Source organism: Dendrobates tinctorius, unplaced genomic scaffold (assembly GCF_039654945.1).
Source record: "Dendrobates tinctorius isolate UK_male_01 unplaced genomic scaffold, ASM3965494v1 ptg000011l, whole genome shotgun sequence".
In the NCBI taxonomy this organism is placed as follows: Eukaryota; Metazoa; Chordata; class Amphibia; order Anura; family Dendrobatidae; genus Dendrobates; species Dendrobates tinctorius.
In genome coordinates, this window is record NW_027361679.1 from 52,667,482 (window position 1) to 52,692,986 (window position 25,505).

The 25,505-nt window shown below is 45.0% G+C and overlaps 1 protein-coding gene across 1 annotated transcript in view; it reads right to left on the minus strand.

The window, feature by feature from the left end:
- LOC141047218 (rod cGMP-specific 3',5'-cyclic phosphodiesterase subunit beta-like) overlaps window positions 1-25,505 on the minus strand; it is a 111,734-nt gene that overhangs the window by 77,204 nt on the left and 9,025 nt on the right. The window contains exons 3-4 of the mRNA XM_073542172.1: window positions 23,845-23,934; window positions 23,543-23,683 (exon numbers count right to left, since the gene is read on the minus strand). Coding sequence (XP_073398273.1) covers window positions 23,543-23,683; window positions 23,845-23,934 — 231 coding nt within the window. The remainder of the gene's footprint in view (window positions 1-23,542; window positions 23,684-23,844; window positions 23,935-25,505) is intronic.

The window sequence follows — 25,505 nt, forward strand, 5'->3', positions numbered from 1 at the left end:
CTTGTTTTTATAGCTCTTAAGCTGCATTTTTGCACATGTCACTTATAGGATCCAATTCAAAGTACTTGTTCTCACCCACAAAGCTCTCAACAGTGCAGCACCCCTCTATATCTCCTCCCTCATTTCTGGCTATCGGCCCAACCGACCGCTGCGCTCTGCAAACGACTTTTGACTAATCTCTGCACTAATCCGTACCTCCCACTCCCGACTCCAAGATTTCTCCTGCGCTGCGCCAATCGTCTGGAATGCTCTACCCCAGAAAATTAGGACTATCCACAATTTGCATAGTTTTAGGCGCTCCCTCAAAACACATTTGTTCAGAGCGGCCTATCACGTTCACTAATTAAAATGATTCTATGTGTAAGTGTGCATGAGTCACTATCTCCATCCACCCCTCACTCCCTCAAGATGGCTTGACCATCATTGTAAATACATCATTGTTAGATATACACCTGTACTTTGTATCTCCCCCACCTCATTGTAGATTGTAAGCTCTCACGAGCAGGGTCGTCTTATTTTGATTCAATTATTGTATTGTAAACGTTGTTACTTATGACTTGTGTTTTGAAACTATTAAACTGTAAAGCGCTGTGGAATATGTTGGTGCTATATAAATAAAGATTATTATTATTATTATTATTATTGGGGTCAGTCATCAGAATTACAAATCGACAGTGAATTCAAAACAATGGGACAACGAATACTGATGTGTTGTGATTAGAGATGAGTGACTTTGCCTTTTTTCTGGTCGAGTCGGGTTTCATGAAACCCGACTTTCGCAAAAGTCGGGTCAAACGAAATCGGCCGATTATTGTGAAAAGTCGAAGGCCGACTGAAGCACGAAACCCAATGCAAGTTAATGGGGAAGCAAAGTCGGCAGGGAGTGGATGACAGGAAACACACCTACAGTGCCCTTTTGAATGCCAAAAACATCAATTCTGATTACTGAAGCTTTTCAACCTTAATTTACTTCATAATACTAGTTACGCACTGAAAAATGGGGGTTATTTGGCTAAATTTGTGGCGGGGTAAGGCTGGCTCCAGGTTTTCATGTGCCCTGGGCCAAAGAGCGCCCCTTTAACACAAACCACAACTCATGATGCTCCGATACCTCAGAGAAATAGCGGCATAGTACAATGAAAAATACTTCGCTTTTTACATCTCATGACTGATATCTGTTTTTAATAGCTCCAAAAGCGGACAGTATATTACTCCATACAGTATTATGGCCACCGCATAGTGCGCTATACAGGGTAATGAGGCCCATATATTTCTCCATACAGAATCATTGGTCCCATATAATGTTTGAAACAGTATATGATGAGCTCCATATAATGCTACAGTATATGTTGGTCCCCATGGATGAAGCTCCACTGTTTTATGGGCCCAAATAATGCTCTATACATAGTGGGCCCCATTTCTAATGCTCTAGTGTATAATGGGCCCTGTAAATGCTGCTCCAGTGTCTGATGTCCACCTTTGGAATGCTCCAGTGTATGGTGGGCCCCATATATCATTCTCCAGAGTATAGTGCTCCCCAAAAATTGGTGTCCCAACATTGAAAACAATTAAATAAGTCTCCTCGCTAGGGAATCCCTGTACTAGTTTGGACTCCTCGTCGTCCCCATCTTCCATCTCACTGCACTTGGCTGTTTAGGCAGAGGGCGTACATACGTGATGTCATTGTGCTCTCTGATCAGACTATCACTGTCAGGAAACGCGGAAGACGTCATGGCGGTGGAGCAGGGAGAGGTAAGTATTTCAACTTTGCAAGTGCTGTGATCCTGAGCAAGCAGGGGGGCCCACTCGTTGGCGACGGCAGTGGCACAGGGCCCCTTTAATAGTACGGTGGTGTGTGGCAGTGTGTCTGATGGCGGGTGGGGGAGGGGTGGGTTGGCCCTCCCCCTCCCACCGGCAGAGACACTTTTGCGTACTATGAGGGGCCCTGTGCCAGTGCCGTCGCCCATGAGTATGCCCCCCCACCAGCTCAAGGAACCTGCACTTTCATCTGCACCTTCCTCTTTGTCACCGTGTAAGGTGGTATAGTATGCGGGAAAGGGAACCTGAGTTTCCTCTGGGTCAGATTCTGGCTGTGTAGAGTGTGAGAGGAATGTAGTGGTCTGGGTCAATGTACCAGCAGAATCATCTAGCAGTTGCTGGGCATCAGTGCACTTGTGGCGTCCCCAGGAGTACGGTCGCCACAGTGGCATTACCTTCCTCCTAGGGAGTGTGATGTCATGCTTGGGAGCAACGAAGGATCTCTCTAGCAGTTAAACCAACACACAACACATTTCCCACTCTACTCCTGGACAGCACCTACCAAGTACAGGTAAAGGAACTGCACTACTGTGTCTGTCATCTTTCTCCTGCGCCTGGTGCATGACTCAGCTACATCCTGCACTGCACACCATCTCCCAACTCTTTCATCTGCCCTGCAACTACGGCCCTACCTGTGCAGGTCTTCTACATCTTAGCTGCACCACAACATCTGTCCCACAGAAGCGACACTGCAGCGCTGGTCAATCTACTCAGAAACCAGAGGTGGCGTCACGTATCATTCACCTATAAGCGTAATTCACCCCTTTGCATGTACGCCAAGGGCCACGGAACGGGTCACCACCACCGTGACACATCCCTGTTTCACTGGCCCAGTACCGATTAACCCCACTGCCCTGGCTGGCCACCCACATTCCATGTCAGATTCATCTTGGACTGGGGAATTCACGATATCACTTGATAACCCAGGCATGGTATGATAGAAAGAGCTACATGGACTAATGTGAAGTGTGGCCTGCTGCCTCATTCAGTTTGGGTGGGGGTGCATGACACAAGGAAAGGGGTTCTTCCTGACCAGGAGCCAGCAATTGACCACTCAGTGCATGCATCTTTGAAACTTCAGAAGAGGCGGGCATATTTGATGGAGTCTGTTTCGGCAATGTAAGCCAAAACCAGTTCCTCATGCTCTGCCTTTAAAAGCGGTTAACCTACTCCCAGAAAAAGTATCATTCCAGGCATTCCGGAGCCAGGCCATGACGCAGGCTCAACACCTCCTGCCTTAGCTGCTATTGTGCTTTTGCCACTACCAGCAGATGCACCACCACCATCACCACCAGCTGCCCCCCCCCCCCGCGCCCACGTTCACGGCCTCTTCCACCAAACTTCAAAATTTTGCACAAAATAGACACAAAATAACATCAGATATATGGCACTGTATCAGAAATGTACAGCTCTATTCAGTCAAAGGATAATTGTCAATCTCCATATATATTCCATCAGTCACACAGAGATGCTCACAGGCTCAGTATGGATTAGACAAGAATATAAAAAGTAGACAAAGTGTACAGTATCATCAGATAGCAGGTATATATAGCATAGTTTAAACATTAACAATGTATGTCTATATATCAGGAGTAGTGTTGAGCCACCACGCTAGTGTTTTGGTTCGTCACACAGGAGGCAAGTTCGTCGAATGTTCGTCGAACCCCATTGAAAACAATGGCAGGCAAACACATACAAACACATAGAAAACAATTACAAAACACCTTAAAAGGTGTCCCAAAGCAGAGAAAATGCTCAGAAGACAAAAATTACATATGGAAAAGAGCAACTACATTTAGAAAAGAGGTCGAGGAGTAAAAGGAGGAGGTGGAGGAGACACAGATATAGGCTTGTCATTCCCTTATGAAGTCAAGAAAGGCTGGAAAAAAAATGTAAAATACCAACCAAAAAAAAAAAATTCTGAAATCGAACACGATCATATACCGTCGAACTTCCCACCAATAAATTATGCCAACTGGCGATCGGGCGGCGTTATTCCCAAGAACCTCCAAACAGCGTCCATGAAGGCAAAGTGTTTGCTTTCCGGGGGCAGTATGATTGCAAAGCTGAACCTTAAAGGAATGTCCAAAAGGGCACCACCAGGAGTGGAGCCTGCGGCTTAATTGGACTCCACCCGGGAAACCACAACCATGCCACCTCAAGAAAAGATGTACATATTGAAAGCTTTGTCGATTGTGTGTGGTGTGGTATGTCCGTTTGTAGTTGTGCTAGCAATTTGTCAGCTTTATTCCGTTAATGAACGAGTCTCCGGCATGCCCTCGCGGTATGCGTCAAGCTTACTAGAGGGATACGTGAGGCTCTGGCACTATCATGGTCTATCATGGCGTTACATGTCCAGGGCTGCATGCGCGCTACACTGAAAGGACCAGCTTTTGTCGCTTACAGGTGCAGATAACCAGCAGAACACCATTAGTGATGGGGATCTGTGATTCCAATTATTCCCCGCGAACGATGATTTCGCAGTAAGTGCAGGTCAACCGCAATTCCTGAATTAGGCCTAACCGGCAATCCTGAAAAAATGCAAAAAATTACGTGTCCAAACCACAGTTGCTGTAGCTTGCTTAACAGCTCGGCAGCCGCTCTCAGGCCCAGTATGGATTCGATAAGATTCTAGAATGTTGATAAAGGGTACAGTTTCACCGGGTAACACGTATATATGTAGCATAGTTTACACATTAAAAACCTATGTCTATATAACAGGAGGCAGGCTCAGACGGTCTCAGGCCCTGTATGGATTAGATGTGATTGGAGAAAGGTGAGAAAGGGTACCGTATCACAGGATAACAGGTATGTATAGCATAGCTTGCACATTAAAAACCTATGTCTATAGATCAGGAGGCAGGCTCAGACGGTCTCAGGCCCAGTATGGATTTGACCAGCTTGTACAAAGTTGAGAAAGGGTACATTATCACTGGATAGCAGGAATATATAGCATAGTTTAAATATTTAAAATCTCCATGTTCTCAGTATGGATTAGACAACAATCTAAAAAGTAGAAAAAAGGAAATGTATTTGAAGTGTACACCAGTATACACTTTTGGTGGTATTTTTAAATCTTCATATATATTTCTGTCTCAGTAAGACAGTCCAAACTCTCCGCAATAGGAAATGAGATGCATACAATTACTGAAATAATTTCTAGTGATTGCAGAAATCTAGGAATTCCTATTCACAGGATAAACTTCCGTCACAATTCTCAGAGGCTATGCAGACCCTCAATTAATTAGTGTGTGGAGACAGCGAAAACCTTTCTTTGTGAAGAACATGATGCAGGGGGTGTGGGGGCTGCACATAATGGAGGAGGGTGTGGGGGCTGCACATGATGAAGGGGGTGAATGGGGCTGTACATGAAGGAAGGGATGCGGGGGCTGCACATGAAGGGGGTGAATGGGGCTGTACATGATGGAGGGGGAGAGTAGGGCTGCACATGATGAAGGTGGTGAGTGGGGCTGTACATGATGGAGTGGGGGGAGTGGGGCTGCACATGATGAAGGGGGAGTGGGGCTGTACATGCTGAAGGGAGGGAGTGGGGCTGTACATGATGGAGTGGGGGAAGTGGGGCTGCACATGATGAAGGGTGTGAATGGGGCTGTACATGATGGAGTGGGGCTGCACTTGATGATGGGGTAAGGAGGATTGCACATGATGAAGGGGGAGGGGCTGTGCATGATGAAGGGAGGGAGTGGGGCTGTACATGATGGAGTGGGGGGAGTGGGGCTGCACATGATGAAGGGGGGTGAGTGGGGCTGCACATGATGGCGTGGGGCTGCACTTGATGATGGGGTAAGGGGGATTGCACATGATGAAGTGGGAGGAGTGGGGCTGCACATGATGAAGTGGGGGGTAAGGGGGACTGCACATGAAGTGGGGGGTAAGGGGACTGCACAGGATGAATTGGGGGTAAGTAGGACTGCACATGATGAAATGGGGGGTAAGGGGAACTGCACATGATAAATTGGGGGGTAAGGGGGACTGCACATGATGAAGTGGGGGGTAAGGGGGACTGCACATGATGAAGTGGGGGGAAGGGGACTGCACATGATGAAGTGTGTCTGAGGGGGGACTGCACATGATGAAATGGAAGGGGATAGGGGGCTGCAAATGATGAAAGGGCACTGCAGATGAAGTGAGGAGTGATAGAGGACTGCAATGAATGAAGTAAGGGGACTTCAAATTAATGTGGGGGGACTGAAAATGATGAAGTGGGGGAGAGGACGGGGACTGCAAAAGGTGGGGAGTGAGGAGAGCAAATGATGAATTGAAGGTGGGGGCTGGGGAGAGCAAATGATCTATCTGGAGAACAAATAAAGAATTTTTAGTGTGGGGGAGTAAGTGATGTATTGAATGTGGGGTAGAGCAGTTGATAATGAATAGAGGGTGGGAGAGAAAGACATGACAATGAATTGAGGTGGGAGGGGCATGTAAATATAATGAATCGGGGTTAGGGTTAGAGCGGGAGGTACATAGTGGGGGACGTTGAGAATGAAGTGCCTGGTAATGAATTGGGGGAAAGAGTGCAGGTGCTAATTAATTTATTTATTAAATGGGGAAAGTGGAATTTGTACTTAGTTGGTGGATTATAATTTATATTTGGAATGGTGGGTTGCATAATAACCAATTATGTATTGATTATGTGTGGACCTCTGTATTCAGAGGTGTAGTGTAGAAGAAAGAGAAAAAGTGGGGAATGTGCTCTGGAAGTGGTGCTCTTGCTAACTGTGTTATTTTATGCAGAGACCAGTCTTGGCTGGAAGAAGTGATGGTGGTCTGTGCTGGATGAAAAAGAAAAGCAAAGATGAAGGACTTCAGCTAGAGATGTCACTGGTGAGTCAGTGTGTTACCTGTACACTGACACTATACACTGTATACTATATACAGAGCTCCTGTGTATAATGTCACTGGCAGTGGTGATCACTGTATTACCTGAACACTGACACTATATACAGAGCTCCTGTGTATAATAGTGAAAATAACTTGGCACTCAACTTAAGATGTCCTTAATCAGAAGACAAATTTTTATTAATGCAGTCTGTACAACGTTTCGGCCTATATGGCCTTCCTCAGTCTTGAATAGGCTTTGTTGCTATATATCCGGTCCCTGCCAATGTTAGGTTGGTGTGCTAATATATATATATATAAGGCCCCTGTAATACATTGGTGATTCGTGGGTATGGGCACGCAGGACGCAGCTTCCACCGCCTGTCACGTCGCGAGAAAAATACATAAATATATATTTATTTTTAATAGTTTAGAGCAGAGTAGGGCCCAGCCGAAAGAGTCTCTGGAGTAAGCTCAGTTCTGCTCCAAATCTCTGTAGTAAGCTCGGCTCTGCTCCCATGCCGCTGTAGTAAGCTCAGTTCTGCTATCATATCTCTGTAGTAAGCTCAGTTTTGCGCCCATAAAACTACTGCATTCACAGAGTATTTCACATTGGGGTTCAAACAAGCAGAAAGTAAAGCTGCCTATATACAGTATGTAAGAAGCTTGATATACCCAGCAAACAGAATTTGGAAAAAAAACTCAGCAATGCAATGATAAAGATTGCCAAGAGCCAGCATGCCAGCAAGCAAGTGGAACGATATATTTAAATCCAAGAGAAGAATTTTAAGAAACATTCTTCAAGCCTTTACTTAAAACTGTGCTTGATGAAATCAAAACAAGACTTGTTTTCTTAAAAAAATTCATGGCCAAGTTTGGATTTCTCAATGACATAAACAAAGCAGCCACTGACTTGCCGACATTAGAACAGCAATATTTAAACTTTGCTGATCCAGCAGTTGATGGAGAGATTCTGCTGGAGGAATTGAAGACACTGGCTAGGATGCTGCCTGATCATCTAATTCCACAGGAAACACTGCAATATCTGTTTTCTAACTCACTGAACCTGGCATTCCCAAATCTGGTATTGGCATTGAAGCTCCTGCTAACAGAGCCCGTTTCAGTTGCGTCAGCTGAAAGAAGCTTCAGTAAACTGAAACTTATTAAAAACTTCCTCAGGTCCCAGATGTCTCAAGAAAGGTTAAATGCATTGGCATTTCTTTCAATTGAGTCACAAGAAACAGAATGTGTAGATTTTAATCAAGTTATATGTTGTTTTGCTGAAAAAACCAGGAGAAAAGCATTTTAACAATTTTCAAATCAAATCTTTGGTTTGCCACTGAATTGCACTACTGGTTTATTTTTTTTGTTTTCTTGTTTTTATAGCTCTTAAGCTGCATTTTTGCACATGTCACTTATAGGATCCAATTCAAAGTACTTGTTCTCACCCACAAAGCTCTCAACAGTGCAGCACCCCTCTATATCTCCTCCCTCATTTCTGGCTATCGGCCCAACCGACCGCTGCGCTCTGCAAACGACTTTTGACTAATCTCTGCACTAATCCGTACCTCCCACTCCCGACTCCAAGATTTCTCCTGCGCTGCGCCAATCGTCTGGAATGCTCTACCCCAGAAAATTAGGACTATCCACAATTTGCATAGTTTTAGGCGCTCCCTCAAAACACATTTGTTCAGAGCGGCCTATCACGTTCACTAATTAAAATGATTCTATGTGTAAGTGTGCATGAGTCACTATCTCCATCCACCCCTCACTCCCTCAAGATGGCTTGACCATCATTGTAAATACATCATTGTTAGATATACACCTGTACTTTGTATCTCCCCCACCTCATTGTAGATTGTAAGCTCTCACGAGCAGGGTCGTCTTATTTTGATTCAATTATTGTATTGTAAACGTTGTTACTTATGACTTGTGTTTTGAAACTATTAAACTGTAAAGCGCTGTGGAATATGTTGGTGCTATATAAATAAAGATTATTATTATTATTATTATTATTGGGGTCAGTCATCAGAATTACAAATCGACAGTGAATTCAAAACAATGGGACAACGAATACTGATGTGTTGTGATTAGAGATGAGTGACTTTGCCTTTTTTCTGGTCGAGTCGGGTTTCATGAAACCCGACTTTCGCAAAAGTCGGGTCAAACGAAATCGGCCGATTATTGTGAAAAGTCGAAGGCCGACTGAAGCACGAAACCCAATGCAAGTTAATGGGGAAGCAAAGTCGGCAGGGAGTGGATGACAGGAAACACACCTACAGTGCCCTTTTGAATGCCAAAAACATCAATTCTGATTACTGAAGCTTTTCAACCTTAATTTACTTCATAATACTAGTTACGCACTGAAAAATGGGGGTTATTTGGCTAAATTTGTGGCGGGGTAAGGCTGGCTCCAGGTTTTCATGTGCCCTGGGCCAAAGAGCGCCCCTTTAACACAAACCACAACTCATGATGCTCCGATACCTCAGAGAAATAGCGGCATAGTACAATGAAAAATACTTCGCTTTTTACATCTCATGACTGATATCTGTTTTTAATAGCTCCAAAAGCGGACAGTATATTACTCCATACAGTATTATGGCCACCGCATAGTGCGCTATACAGGGTAATGAGGCCCATATATTTCTCCATACAGAATCATTGGTCCCATATAATGTTTGAAACAGTATATGATGAGCTCCATATAATGCTACAGTATATGTTGGTCCCCATGGATGAAGCTCCACTGTTTTATGGGCCCAAATAATGCTCTATACATAGTGGGCCCCATTTCTAATGCTCTAGTGTATAATGGGCCCTGTAAATGCTGCTCCAGTGTCTGATGTCCACCTTTGGAATGCTCCAGTGTATGGTGGGCCCCATATATCATTCTCCAGAGTATAGTGCTCCCCAAAAATTGGTGTCCCAACATTGAAAACAATTAAATAAGTCTCCTCGCTAGGGAATCCCTGTACTAGTTTGGACTCCTCGTCGTCCCCATCTTCCATCTCACTGCACTTGGCTGTTTAGGCAGAGGGCGTACATACGTGATGTCATTGTGCTCTCTGATCAGACTATCACTGTCAGGAAACGCGGAAGACGTCATGGCGGTGGAGCAGGGAGAGGTAAGTATTTCAACTTTGCAAGTGCTGTGATCCTGAGCAAGCAGGGGGGCCCACTCGTTGGCGACGGCAGTGGCACAGGGCCCCTTTAATAGTACGGTGGTGTGTGGCAGTGTGTCTGATGGCGGGTGGGGGAGGGGTGGGTTGGCCCTCCCCCTCCCACCGGCAGAGACACTTTTGCGTACTATGAGGGGCCCTGTGCCAGTGCCGTCGCCCATGAGTATGCCCCCCCACCAGCTCAAGGAACCTGCACTTTCATCTGCACCTTCCTCTTTGTCACCGTGTAAGGTGGTATAGTATGCGGGAAAGGGAACCTGAGTTTCCTCTGGGTCAGATTCTGGCTGTGTAGAGTGTGAGAGGAATGTAGTGGTCTGGGTCAATGTACCAGCAGAATCATCTAGCAGTTGCTGGGCATCAGTGCACTTGTGGCGTCCCCAGGAGTACGGTCGCCACAGTGGCATTACCTTCCTCCTAGGGAGTGTGATGTCATGCTTGGGAGCAACGAAGGATCTCTCTAGCAGTTAAACCAACACACAACACATTTCCCACTCTACTCCTGGACAGCACCTACCAAGTACAGGTAAAGGAACTGCACTACTGTGTCTGTCATCTTTCTCCTGCGCCTGGTGCATGACTCAGCTACATCCTGCACTGCACACCATCTCCCAACTCTTTCATCTGCCCTGCAACTACGGCCCTACCTGTGCAGGTCTTCTACATCTTAGCTGCACCACAACATCTGTCCCACAGAAGCGACACTGCAGCGCTGGTCAATCTACTCAGAAACCAGAGGTGGCGTCACGTATCATTCACCTATAAGCGTAATTCACCCCTTTGCATGTACGCCAAGGGCCACGGAACGGGTCACCACCACCGTGACACATCCCTGTTTCACTGGCCCAGTACCGATTAACCCCACTGCCCTGGCTGGCCACCCACATTCCATGTCAGATTCATCTTGGACTGGGGAATTCACGATATCACTTGATAACCCAGGCATGGTATGATAGAAAGAGCTACATGGACTAATGTGAAGTGTGGCCTGCTGCCTCATTCAGTTTGGGTGGGGGTGCATGACACAAGGAAAGGGGTTCTTCCTGACCAGGAGCCAGCAATTGACCACTCAGTGCATGCATCTTTGAAACTTCAGAAGAGGCGGGCATATTTGATGGAGTCTGTTTCGGCAATGTAAGCCAAAACCAGTTCCTCATGCTCTGCCTTTAAAAGCGGTTAACCTACTCCCAGAAAAAGTATCATTCCAGGCATTCCGGAGCCAGGCCATGACGCAGGCTCAACACCTCCTGCCTTAGCTGCTATTGTGCTTTTGCCACTACCAGCAGATGCACCACCACCATCACCACCAGCTGCCCCCCCCCCCGCGCCCACGTTCACGGCCTCTTCCACCAAACTTCAAAATTTTGCACAAAATAGACACAAAATAACATCAGATATATGGCACTGTATCAGAAATGTACAGCTCTATTCAGTCAAAGGATAATTGTCAATCTCCATATATATTCCATCAGTCACACAGAGATGCTCACAGGCTCAGTATGGATTAGACAAGAATATAAAAAGTAGACAAAGTGTACAGTATCATCAGATAGCAGGTATATATAGCATAGTTTAAACATTAACAATGTATGTCTATATATCAGGAGTAGTGTTGAGCCACCACGCTAGTGTTTTGGTTCGTCACACAGGAGGCAAGTTCGTCGAATGTTCGTCGAACCCCATTGAAAACAATGGCAGGCAAACACATACAAACACATAGAAAACAATTACAAAACACCTTAAAAGGTGTCCCAAAGCAGAGAAAATGCTCAGAAGACAAAAATTACATATGGAAAAGAGCAACTACATTTAGAAAAGAGGTCGAGGAGTAAAAGGAGGAGGTGGAGGAGACACAGATATAGGCTTGTCATTCCCTTATGAAGTCAAGAAAGGCTGGAAAAAAAATGTAAAATACCAACCAAAAAAAAAAAATTCTGAAATCGAACACGATCATATACCGTCGAACTTCCCACCAATAAATTATGCCAACTGGCGATCGGGCGGCGTTATTCCCAAGAACCTCCAAACAGCGTCCATGAAGGCAAAGTGTTTGCTTTCCGGGGGCAGTATGATTGCAAAGCTGAACCTTAAAGGAATGTCCAAAAGGGCACCACCAGGAGTGGAGCCTGCGGCTTAATTGGACTCCACCCGGGAAACCACAACCATGCCACCTCAAGAAAAGATGTACATATTGAAAGCTTTGTCGATTGTGTGTGGTGTGGTATGTCCGTTTGTAGTTGTGCTAGCAATTTGTCAGCTTTATTCCGTTAATGAACGAGTCTCCGGCATGCCCTCGCGGTATGCGTCAAGCTTACTAGAGGGATACGTGAGGCTCTGGCACTATCATGGTCTATCATGGCGTTACATGTCCAGGGCTGCATGCGCGCTACACTGAAAGGACCAGCTTTTGTCGCTTACAGGTGCAGATAACCAGCAGAACACCATTAGTGATGGGGATCTGTGATTCCAATTATTCCCCGCGAACGATGATTTCGCAGTAAGTGCAGGTCAACCGCAATTCCTGAATTAGGCCTAACCGGCAATCCTGAAAAAATGCAAAAAATTACGTGTCCAAACCACAGTTGCTGTAGCTTGCTTAACAGCTCGGCAGCCGCTCTCAGGCCCAGTATGGATTCGATAAGATTCTAGAATGTTGATAAAGGGTACAGTTTCACCGGGTAACACGTATATATGTAGCATAGTTTACACATTAAAAACCTATGTCTATATAACAGGAGGCAGGCTCAGACGGTCTCAGGCCCTGTATGGATTAGATGTGATTGGAGAAAGGTGAGAAAGGGTACCGTATCACAGGATAACAGGTATGTATAGCATAGCTTGCACATTAAAAACCTATGTCTATAGATCAGGAGGCAGGCTCAGACGGTCTCAGGCCCAGTATGGATTTGACCAGCTTGTACAAAGTTGAGAAAGGGTACATTATCACTGGATAGCAGGAATATATAGCATAGTTTAAATATTTAAAATCTCCATGTTCTCAGTATGGATTAGACAACAATCTAAAAAGTAGAAAAAAGGAAATGTATTTGAAGTGTACACCAGTATACACTTTTGGTGGTATTTTTAAATCTTCATATATATTTCTGTCTCAGTAAGACAGTCCAAACTCTCCGCAATAGGAAATGAGATGCATACAATTACTGAAATAATTTCTAGTGATTGCAGAAATCTAGGAATTCCTATTCACAGGATAAACTTCCGTCACAATTCTCAGAGGCTATGCAGACCCTCAATTAATTAGTGTGTGGAGACAGCGAAAACCTTTCTTTGTGAAGAAAGGATTGCTGTATCGCAGTACCGTTGATCCCATCGCCATTACTCATATCCATATAATTTTGATCACAGGGAGAGATGTAAACATGGTGCTCATTGCCTATCATGCTCTGTCACGTAACTTTGGAGTGTAAAAGACAGAAACCATAGGCCGTAGACGATTCATTTGGATTGGCATGAGAGGGCACATTTAAAAATGTGCGCTGGAATGTCACACGTCTGTGGGTAGGAAAACTGTGAAAGCTGATGAGAAACCACCACTGCATCTCATTGTGAGTCGACGTCCATAAGAAATGGAAGCCATTGATCATCTGAAGCTAGATCCCGACCAGCGGGACAGGGCATAGCTACATCTTAACCATCATCTTCTATCAGTTCACCAAATTTGTAGTGGCAGTCCCAGTGAAGGATTTGACAGCCCAGACTACACAGCGGAGGAGCAGGGAGAGGTAAACATTGCAAATGCTGGGGCCCTGCCCAAGCAAGGGGGGCCCACTCGTGGGCGTCGGTACTGGCACTGGGGCCCTCATAGTACGGCGGTGTGTCTGACGGCGGGTGTGCACCCCCACCATCAGAGACACTTGATTGCACTATGAGGGACCCTGTGCCAGTGCCCGCACTCAAGAGTCGGCCCACCCACCTGTCCAGGGCAACGGCACTCGCACGGTTGCGTGCGCTAGGTGGTGACCGTGGCCATGGGGGGAGGAGGCAGCCCAGTTAGGGAGTTTTACAAAATGGCATATGTTGATGTGGGACATTCACCTGCTGCTAAAGGCGAAATTGGTCAAGTCCCAGGAAGAGGCGGACCAAAGAAAGCCATTTTTCTGTCAACCTATGTGCCATCAGGGTAAGGTGTGACAAAATCATTGGAAACCCATGCATGGTTCATTTTAATGAAGGTTAGATCATCCACATTTTGGGTCGACAGACGGGTCCTTTTTTCTGTCAGGATTGATCCAGCAGCACTGAAGACTTTTTCAGCTAGCACACTTGCAGCTGGGCAAGCGAGCTCCTGTAAGGCATATTGGGCCAATTCAGGCCAGGTGTCCAGTTTAGCTGTCCAATAGTCAAATGGGAATGACCTGTGAGGGAGAACATCGATATGGGAGGAAAAGTAGTTTGTAACCGTAGTTGACAAGTGCTGTCTCCTGTCACTTTCAATTGATGCAGTATTACCAGTCGTGTGAGCGGGACTTGAAAAATCAGTCCACAACATGGTCATGAAACCCCTGTCTCCAACACCACTTCTGATGTGTGCACCACCAACACCTCTTCCAAGTTGCCCCCGGCCCCTACGGCTTGTGTGACAACCATCACCGCTGCTGTGTGCTGGGAATGCCTCAACCAACCGGTTTACCAGAGTTGCTTGTTTGTTAGCCAATATTAGGTCAAGGTTCTCCTGTGGCATGATGTTTTGGAATTTGCCTTTATAGCGTGGATCCAGGATGCTGGCCAACCAGTAGTCATCATCGTTCATCATTTTGGCAATGCGGGGTCCCTTTTTAGGATCTGCAAGGCACAATCTGACATGTGGGCCAATGTTCCCGGTGTTAATGATGCACTGCGAGTGCTGGGTGGAGGAGCACTTTCAGGCAAATCCACATCCCTCCAGTCACGCACAAACCCAGTACCAGACCATGCCACGCCAACATTTTCTCTTGCCCCACAAGAAGTATCCTCCTCCCCTAAATAATCATCCCCATCATCATCCTCCTCCTCCTTTTCTTCCTCCACCTCGTCCACAACAGTTCCCTGAACAGACAATGGCTGACTGTCATCAAGGCTTCCCTCCTCCTCTTCCTCATCATCCTCGGCTGCAGACGCCTGCTCCTTGATGTGCGTCAAAGTTTGCATGAGCAGACTCATAAGTGGGATGCTCATGCTTATGATGGCGTCGTCTGCGCTTACCAGCCGTGTGCATTCCTCAAAACATTGAAGGACTTTACAGAGGTCTTTCAGCTTCGACTACTGCACACTTGTCAACTCCATGTCTGCCCTCAAAGTGCCTGCCCGTGTATCCACCCACAAATGCATTATGGCCTGCCTCTGTTCGCACAGCCGCTCAACCATGTGCTGGGTTGAGTTCCACCTTGTTGCAACGTCGTTAATTAGGGGGTGCTTGGGAAGGTGGAGCTAATCGCTGCAGCTTCTGCATACGACTGGAGTGTACCGGCAACCGGCGGATGTGTGAGCACAGTCTTCGAACCTTATGGAGCAGGCCTGTTAACTCCGGATAATTAGTGAGGAAGCACTGCACCACCAGGTGCAAGGTGTGAGCCAAGCAAGGTATGTGTCTGAGTTTTGAAAGGGCTATGGCTGCCTCAAAATTCCGGCCGTTATCACTAACTACCTTGCCTGCCTCAAGATGTAGACTGCCCAGCCATGACTCAGTTTGTCGCTGAAAGTAGTCGGCCAGTACCTCCGCCTTGTGTCTGTCGCCCAAACACATCATCTGCAACACAGCCTGCTGTCGCTTTCCACTAGCTGAGCGATAGTGGGACATATCGTGTGCACCACTGTCAGCTGCGGATGCAGTGCTCGTGCGACTGCGCTCTGTGGATGAGCTTTCGCTTTTGGAGGAGGAGGAGGAGAGTCGAACGCCTACAGCCAACTGTTTCCTATACCGTGGGCTAGGCAGCACTGTGCCATCACAGCTGTCCCCTGTGGACCCTGCATCCACCACATTAACCCAGTGCTCAGTGATGGACACGTAACGGCCCTGGCCATGCCTACTGGACCATGCATCAGTTGTGAGGTGCACCTTTCCACTCACTGATTGCGGTCTTTCACATGAAGGTGGAGGGCTGGGATGGCTTTGCGAGAAAAGAAGTGGCAACTGAGTAGGTCATAGCGTGGTACTGCGTAGGCCATGAGTTCGCGGAAAGCTGCGCTTTCAACCAACCAATAGGGCATCATCTCTAACAAGATAAGTTTGGCAATGTGGGCGTTCAAACCGAGTGTACGCGGATGAGAGGATGAGTACTTTCTTGTCCTACTCATAGTCTCTGGTAGGGTGAGCTGGACTTGAGAGCTGCATATGGTGGAACTAGCGGTGGACATGGCGGACTGAGAGAGGGGTGATGATGGTGATGGAGTTGGTGTTCTTTCTGATGGCCTAGATTCAGTCTTTGGTTGCAATAACAGTGTGATTCCCTGACTAATTTGCCCTTGCGACGACAACTCAACATTTGCTGCTGGTGGTGTGCTAACCGGTGGGCTTACAGTGGGGGAAACAATGCAGCATTGCTGACTACCTTCTTTGGGAGCAGTAGCACATGTGGTATGTGAGTTTTGGTAGTCCGTCCATGCTTGCAAGTGCATGGTGGTTAAATGTCTCAGCAGGCAACTGGTATTCAAATTTCTCAGATCTTTCCCTCAGCTAAAGGTCTTTGCGCACTTCTTACAGATAACCTTTGCCTGATCATTAGGATTTTGTTCAAAAAAGTGCCACACTGCACTCTTCCTACTATGGAAGACATTTTGAGGCCTTGCACGCTGTGCTATTTTGACCGTCTGGCCAAGCTGTCCTGCAACTCTTTTGGTTTTTGTAACCCGTTTTTGGACTGCTCCGGGCCTGCCAGATAACAGCTGTTGCGATGTCGATGCCCGCTGCGGATGCTCCTCCTCCTCTTCTGAGCTATTGGCAGCAGCACCCTCTACCCCCAATGGATGCCAATCTGGGTCAACAACTGGGTCATCCATCACCTCCTCTTCAATGTCATGTGCACCTTCCTCTGTGTCACCGTGTCTGGTGGTATAGTATGCGGGAAGGGGCACCTGAGTTTCATCTGGGTCAGATTCTGGCTCAGTACACTGCGAGGACAATGTAGTGCTCTGAGTGAATGTACCAGCAGAATCATCTATCAGTGGCTCTGCATCAGCGCACTCCATGTCAGATTCATCTTTGCCTGGGTAATTCACGATTTGACTTGATAACCCAGGCATGGTATGTGAAAACAGCTCCATGGAGTAATCTGTAGTGTGGCCTGCCGCATCCTTCAATTTTGGTTGGGGTGAAGGACACAAGGAAAGGTGTGGTTCATGAACATGAGCCTCCAATGATGACTCAGTGCTTTTATTTTTTAAAACTTCAGAAGAGGAGGTGATAGAGCTGGAGGCTGAGTCAGCAATGTAAGCCAAAACTTGTTCTTGAAGCTCCGGCTTTAAAAGCGGTTTACCTACTCCCAGAAAAGGGAGCCTTCGAGGCCTTGTGGAGCCAGATGATGACGCAGGCTCAACACCTCCTGCATTAGGTGCTATTTTGCTTTTGCCACTACCAGCAGATCCACCACCAACACCAGCACCATCATTACCAGCTGACAACCCCCGCCCACTTCCACGGACTCTCCCACCACACTTCCTCATTTTTGGGGAAAATGTACCCAAAAAACCACCAACTATATCGTACTGTAAAACAAGGTACAAGGTGTATATAGTAGTGGGGAGAATTTGAATCTCTGTAGACTTCAGGACACAGTTGGATTCTGTCAGGCCTTGTTTATTTTACACCGCAATGTGACAGGCAGATTCTGGATGGTGTAATAAATGTGGATAGAGGACTGTGGAGAATTGGAATCTCTGTAGACTTCAGGACACAGTTGGATTCTGTCAGGCCCTGTTTATTTTACACCGCAATGTGACAGGCAGATTCTGGATGTTGTAAGAAAGGTGGATAGAGGACTGTGGAGAATTGGAATCTCTCTACACTTCAGGACACAGTTGGATTCTGTCAGGCCCTGTGTCTATAAAACCGCAATGTGACCGGCAGAAATTGCCTAGTGTATGACAAACTACAAGGTGTATATAGAATTGGGCAGAATTGGAATCTCCCTAGAGTGTAGGTCTGTAAGAACGGACAAACTCCTCGGCTTTTCCTTACAGAGACACACACTTAATTAGCTTCAATTTGGCCATGATAACAGCCGTTACACGGTACTGAGAGAGGAGCGTGCACGTACACCGCTGTACAGTGTATGTAAAATTGTCAAGCTTCGTGTTTTTGTATACGGACTGACACACGCTGTCTCGCTCTAGTTTTGAATGTAATCAAACAGCAAATATACTAAACTGTTTGAAAAATGGACAAAACTATAAGGTGTAGGTCTGTAAGAACGGACAAACTCCTTGACTTTTCCTTACAGAGTCACACACGTAGATAGCTTCAATTTGGCCGTGATAACAGCCGTTACATGGTACTGAGAGAGGAGCGTGCACGTACACCGCTGTACGGTGTATGTAAAATTGTCAAGCTCCGTGTTTTTGTATACGGACTGACACACGCTCTCTCTCTCTAGTTTTGAATGTAATCAAACAGCAAATATACTAAACTGTTTGAAAAACGGACAAAACTATAAGGTGTAGGTCTGTAAGAACGGACAAACTCCTCGACTTTTCCTTACAGAGTCACACACGTAGATAGCTTCAATTTGGTCGTGATAACAGCCATTACACGGTACTGTGTGAGGAGTGTACACCGCTGTACGGTGTGTGAAAAAATGAACGCTCACTACCTCACCAGGACAATACAATACAATTTGGATTGCTTTTAAAAAAGCAGTTTGAACACCAGTGTGCACACAGCAATGCAGCTAGCCTTAAAAGGCAGGCTAATCACCACCAGCGCTGCTGCACAAAAGCAAAAATCTTCACCTTTCACTGCACAGTAACTACAGTGAAAAGCGCTAGCAGCAGAAGCAGTTTTTTTTTTCTCTTTTTGCCTTCCTATCGCTCTCCCTACAGAATCAGCAGCTGCAGCACCTCTTCCTACTCTGAGATCAGCATGAGTAACATGGCGGTCGGCGTCACCGCCCTTTTATACCCCCTGTGATGCCACACAAAGCAAGCTAATCACTTGCATGCCCTTCTCCAAGATGGTGGTGACCGCTGCCTACGTCATCACGTTGCCCACAGTGTCCGTTCTTCCTGATAGGCTGAAAAAGGGCGCTAAAGCATCTTTTGAAACGCGACTTTGGCGCTAAAGTCGCCGACCTCGTGGCCGACCTCACGCTAAAGTCGGGTTTTGCTTCATAAAAGCCGACTTTGGCGAAAGTCGCCGACTTTAGAATTTTTTCGACCCGTTTCACTCAACTCTAGTTGTGATGCTGCAACCCATTTTGCACTTTTACAAATGTTCTACGTTAATACTTTCTAATGTTTGCTTTAAAGTTTTCCATTAAAAAATTGTCATATTCAATGTATGCAGTTTTTTCTTTGCAGCAAGTTCAGCTAACAATAAAATGCTTACTGGTAACTGAGGAATAGGCAGTAGGTCACAAAAAAATGGCATATATAAAGCCCCTCTGCTGTATGGTATTATAGAATTTACAATAGCTATCACTCATGTAAGAAGTGAAATCTGGCATTGTACTATACCTATATTTCTCTGCTGCATCTGTGCATCATGAATCGTGGTATGTGTTAAAGGGGGGGGCCCACTGAGACTCTTTCGCCCAGGACCCTCAAAGAGTTTTCTTTATTTTCATGACTATGAAAATTGTAGATTCACTCTGAAGGCATCAAAACTATGAATTAACACATGTAGAATTATATAATTAACAAAAAAGTGTGAAACAACTGAAAATATGTCTTATATTCTAGGTTCTTCAAAGTAGCCACCTTTTGCTTTGATTACTGCTTTGCACACTCTTGGCATTCTCTTGATGAGCTTCAAGAGGTAGTCACCGGAAATGGTTTTCACTTCACAGGTGTGCCCTGTCAGGTTCAATAAGTGGGATTTCTTGCCTTACAAATGGGGTTGGGACTATCAGTTGTGTTGTGCAGAAGTCTGGTGGATACACAGCTGATAGTCCTACTGAAGAGACTGTTAGAATTTGTATTATGGCAAGAAAAAAGCAGCTAAATAAAGAAAAACGAGTGGCCATCATTACTTTAAGAAATGAAGGTCAGTCAGTCCGAAAAATTGGGAAAACTTTGAAAGTGTCCCCTAGTGCAGTGGCAAAAACCATCAAGCGCTACAAAGAAACCGTCTCACATGAGGACCGCCCCAGGAAAGGAAGACCAAGAGTCACCTCTGCTGCGGAGGATAAGTTCATACGGGTCACCAGCCTCAGAAATCGCAGGTTAACAGCAGCTCAGATTAGAGACCAGGTCAATGCCACACAAAGTTCTAGCAGCAGACACATCTCTACAACAACTGTTAAGAGGAGACTTTGTGCAGCAGGCCTTCATGGTAAAATAGCTGCTAGGAAATCACTGCTAAGGTCAGGCAACAAGCAGAAGAGACTTGTTTGGGCTAAAGAACACAAGCAATGGACATTATACCAGTGGAAATCTGTGCTTTGGTCTGATGAGTCCAAATTTGAGATCTTTGATTGTGCGATGCAGAAAAGGTGAACGGGTGGACTCTACATGCCTGGTTCCCACCGTGAAGCATGGAGGAGGAGGTGTGATGGTGTGGGGGTGCTTTGCTGGTGACACTGTTGGGGATTTATTCCAAATTGAAGGCATACTGAACCAGCATGGCTACCACAGCATCTTGCAGCGGCATGCTATTCCATCTGGTTTGCATTTAGTTGGACCATAATTTCTTTTTCAACAGGACAATGACCCCAAACACACCTCCAGGCTGTGTAAGGGCTATTTGACCAAGAAGGAGAGTGATGGGGTGCTACGCCAGATGACCTGGCCTCCACAGTCACCAGACCTGAACCCAATCGAGATGGTTTGGGGTGAGCTGGACCGCAGAGTGAAGGCAAAAGGGCCAACAAGTGCTAAGCATCTCTGGGAACTCCTTCAAGACTGTTGGAAGACCATTATTGCAGAATACCAATGTGAACAAGATCAGTGACCAGGAGGATCAAAACATACAAGTATTCTGTGTTTTAACATAATTATTTAAGTGAGATGTGTCTACCATCCTATTTAATAAATTGACCCTAATTGCAACCATAAGTGCTGTGGTTAATTATCGAAATGCTAAGGAGTGGTGACAAGTGATCTTTAACCCCTTTCTGCCATGTGACGTACTATCCCGTCCATGTGCCCTGGGACTTAATTCCCAGGGACGGGATAGTACGTCACAGCGATCAGAGGCGCCAATGTGGTGAGCGCCGCTGATCGCAGCCGGGTGTCAGCTGATTATCACAGCTGACACCTGGCACAATGTGTCAGGGGCGGTCACGGACCGCCCCCAACACGTTAACCCCTTGCACACCGCGATCAAACACGTGCTTCCCTGAGCCCCCCACAGCAGCGCAATGTACAGCGCTGCAGGGGGCTCCTTCCCTGCAGGTCCCCGGATCCAAGATGGCGACGGGGACCTTTGGGGGCCTGCAGGGAGCTGACTTCCTCAGTGCCTGCAAAGCGCAGGCAAGAGGAAGTCTGCTTCAATGCCTGTGACAGATCGCTGATAGATCAACGATCTGTCACAGGACAGTGATGTCCCCCCTGGGACAACCTAATAAAGTTTAAAAAAAAGTGTAAAAATAATTTTTAAAAAAATCGCTTAAAAAAAAAAAATATTCCCTAATAAATTCATCTTTTGGAAATAAAAAAAAAATAAATAAAAGTACACATATTTGGTATCGCCGCATCTGTAACGACCTGCCCTATAAAACTGTCCCATTAGTTAACCCCTTTAGTGAACCCCTTAAAAAATAAAAATAAAAAACTAAGCAAAAAATGTTTTGTTATCATACCGCTGAACAAAAAGTGCAATAATGTGCGATCAAAAGGACGCATATAAATATCCATGGTACTGCTGAAAACATCATCTTGTCCCGCAAAAAACGAGCCACAACACAGCATCATCAGAGAAAAAATATAAAAGTTATAGCTCGCACAATAAAGCGATGCAAAAATAATAATTTTTTATATAAAATTGTTTTTATTGCATAAAAGCGCCAAAACATAAAAAAAGACATAAATGAGGTATCGCTGTAACGATACTGACCCGAAGAATAAAACCGCTTTATCAATTTTACCGCACGCGGAGCGGTGTAAACGCACCACCCAAAAGAAACTCATGAAACGCTGGTTTTTGTTCATTCTGCGTCCCAAAAATCGGAATAAAAAGCGATCAAAAAATCTCACATGCCCGAACATTAAACCAATACAAGCGCCAACTCGTTCCGCAAAAAATAAGACCTCACATGACTCAGTGGGTCAAAATATGAAAAAATTATAGCTCTCAATATATGGTGATGCAAAAACTATTTTTACAATGAAAAGCGTCTTTTAGCGTGTGACAGCTGCCAAATATTAAAACCGCCATAAATAGTAAATCAAACCCCCCGTTATCACCCCCTTTGTTAGGGAAAAATAATAACATTTAAAAAAATGTATTTATTTCCATTTTCCCATTAGGGTTAGGGTTAGGGTAAGGGCTAGGCTTAGGGCTAGGGCTAGGGCTAGGGTTAGGGCTAGGGCTAGGGTTAGGGCTGAGATTAGGGTTAGGGGTGTGTTAGGGTTAGGGTTGGAGTTAGAATTGGGGTGTTTTCCACTGTTTGGGCACATCAGGTGCTCTCTAAACGCAACATGGCGTCTGACCTCAATTCCAGCCAATTCTGTGTAGAAAAAGTAAAATGGTGCTCCTTCCCTTCCAAGCTCTGCCATGCGCCCAAACAGTGGTTCCCGCCCCCCCCCACATATCAGGTATCAGCGTACTCAGGACAAATTGCACAATAACTTTTCCAGTCCAATTTCTCCTTTTATCCTTGGTAAAATAAAAAAAATTGAACCTGAAGTATTTTTTTTGTGAAAAAAAGTTAAATGTTCATTTTTTTTAAAATATTCAAAAAATTCCTGTGAAGCACCTGAATGGTTAATAAACTTCTTGAATGTGGTTTTGAGCACCTTAAGGGGTGCAGTTTTTAGAATGGTGCCACTTTTGGGTATTTTCTATCATATAGACCCCTCAAAGTGGCTTCGAATGTGATGTGGTCCGTAAAAATAAAATGGTGTTGCAAAAATGAGAAATCGCTGGTCAACTTTTAACCCTTATAACTTCCTAACAAAAAAAATTTTGGTTCCAAAATTGTGCTAATGTAAAGTAAACATGTGGGAAATGTTGCTTATTAAGTTTTTTGTGTGCCGTATCTCTGTGATTTAAGGGCATAAAAATTCAAAGTTGGAAAATTGCAAAATTTTCAAAATTTTCGCCAAATTTCCGTTTTTTCACAAATAAACGCAAGTTATATGAATGAAATTTTACCACTGTCATGAAGTATAATATGTGAAGAGAAAACAAAGTCAGAATCACCGGGATCCATGGAAGCGTTTAAGAGTTATTAAATAATAAAAGGACAGTGGTCAGAATTGTAAAAATTGGCCCGGTCATGAACGTGCAAACCACCCTTGGGGGTTAAGGGGTTAAAAGACGTCCTGTGAACACATGTGAGTGAAATCCTAAAATCTGGGAAGGAATTACAACTAAATGTTTGTGACTGATACAGTACCTTTTCTTTTGTCATATCCAGAAGGCCAACTGAATATCTATCACAGTTTAGGTATGCTCTCACAGTATAGAAAGCCTTGTGGAATTGTCTCTCAATATCTGTGAGCTCTTCAAACACTTTGTTCGCTGACCACAGCAGTACCTGGACAATATGGAAATAAGTTCCTTATAATGGAATTGCTTCACATTTTTGCACTAAGGCTTCATAATAGATAGATAGATAGATAGATAGATAGATAGATAGATAGATAGATAGATAGATAGATAGATAGATAGATAGATAGATGAGATATAAAGATTTACCTGTCCTCGTCGTGTTTCACAATTATGTAGATAGCTCAAGTGATAAATTTTCAGATTTAACGAGGCAAAATTTAAATATTTCAAAAATACCTGCAAGTATATGAATAAAAAAAGAAGTGAGTATCTCTATAGAGCAAATTGTACACACATTTTACTTCTAATCAAAGGCACAGCTAGTAGAAATGACCAAATCTATTTCATGTAAATCTAATTTGTATCAAATTTTGAAAATGTACTGGATCCACATGAATTCAAACAATTTGAGATTCTCTTGGTGCGAATCACCAAAAATGACAGCTGCTATTTTACACAACGCAGAAGATTGCTTCAGCCATAGAAGGCTCACATGACCTCGGGTACAGCTAGGCAGGTGTTCCCCATAATGCCTAGCAGCAATAACATCATGAGGTATAGTACAGCCAATCAGCAAGGACTATCATAGCCTGTATAAAAGTAGAAACAGGGAATGCAGTAGCAATTTTGTGATGAATCTGGATAGTGAGAGGATATCACAGATCATAGCTTAGAAATAGAGATAGGGAAATAGACATAAAACAGTGAAGAAACAGTACAGATAGTGTGTTTTACAGAACAGCAGTGAAGAACAGTTAAAATCTATTTACCCATAGCCATAGCTGTTGAGATCATTTTGACATTACTAAGGCTGTGTTTGAAAGGGGTTAAATACATTCCTAGGAGACCTCAGAGTCTTATTCTTGTCTTTTCAGAGCAATTGATGACTTTGTGGTACTTGCAATTCACTGAAAATCAATTTTTAGGGAAAAATTCTGATAATTTTTCAAATTTAGATTCGCATATCTTTAGTAGCTAGCAGGGAAGAAGGAGGAGTATGTCTCACGCACATGGAGGGCATATTAGCCCATATTAGTGCATCCTTCTGGAGAGCACTCAATATTTCTTAATGCTCACTATCATCTCTGTCACTATGTTACTGTGAAAACGCGGACACCAAGATAATAAAGATCAGAATAAAGATGTATTCAATGCTCTGCTCATCAGGGAAGGCATTCCTGAGCCCTGTCCACCTTCTGTCTGCTGTCTGAGAGGGGCCTCTGCCTCCTCAATATCACAGCTTAGGGCGGCCTAATAACTTTTAGCTCCTTGTGGCCTGATACATTGTGAATGCTTCACTAGAGTTGAGCGAATTTTATTGGGTCCCTGCTTATTCAGCAAGCCATTGCACATTCCGAGTAAGCTGCAGAGGGAACTCGGATACATGGAGCATGCCAGCTGATCAGCTGATCGGCGCCACAGTTGCATGCTTCGCGGCTGTGTGACGGTCACAACACATACATAGAGAGCCCAACACACATGCTCTCCTTGCACATGCTGTGACTGTCGCACAGCCGCGCCACATGCAACTGTGGCGCCGATCAGCTGATCAGCCGGTGCACTTCATGTATACCTAATTATAACTGATTCTTCCTAATCAGTATAACCCAGATACATACTGTATCTGTCCTCTATGTTCTTGACCACTCTGCTAGCAAATTGACTCTGTCTTAATTAAGTAATTGGTGTAAATGGCTTGTCTACCAAGAAGTTAAAAGGCTCATTCACATTACTCGAGCCAATGTTATTCAATGAGGCAGTACAAATGACCAAGTCCTTTAATTGACTAAATCTAAGTGTGGAAAAAA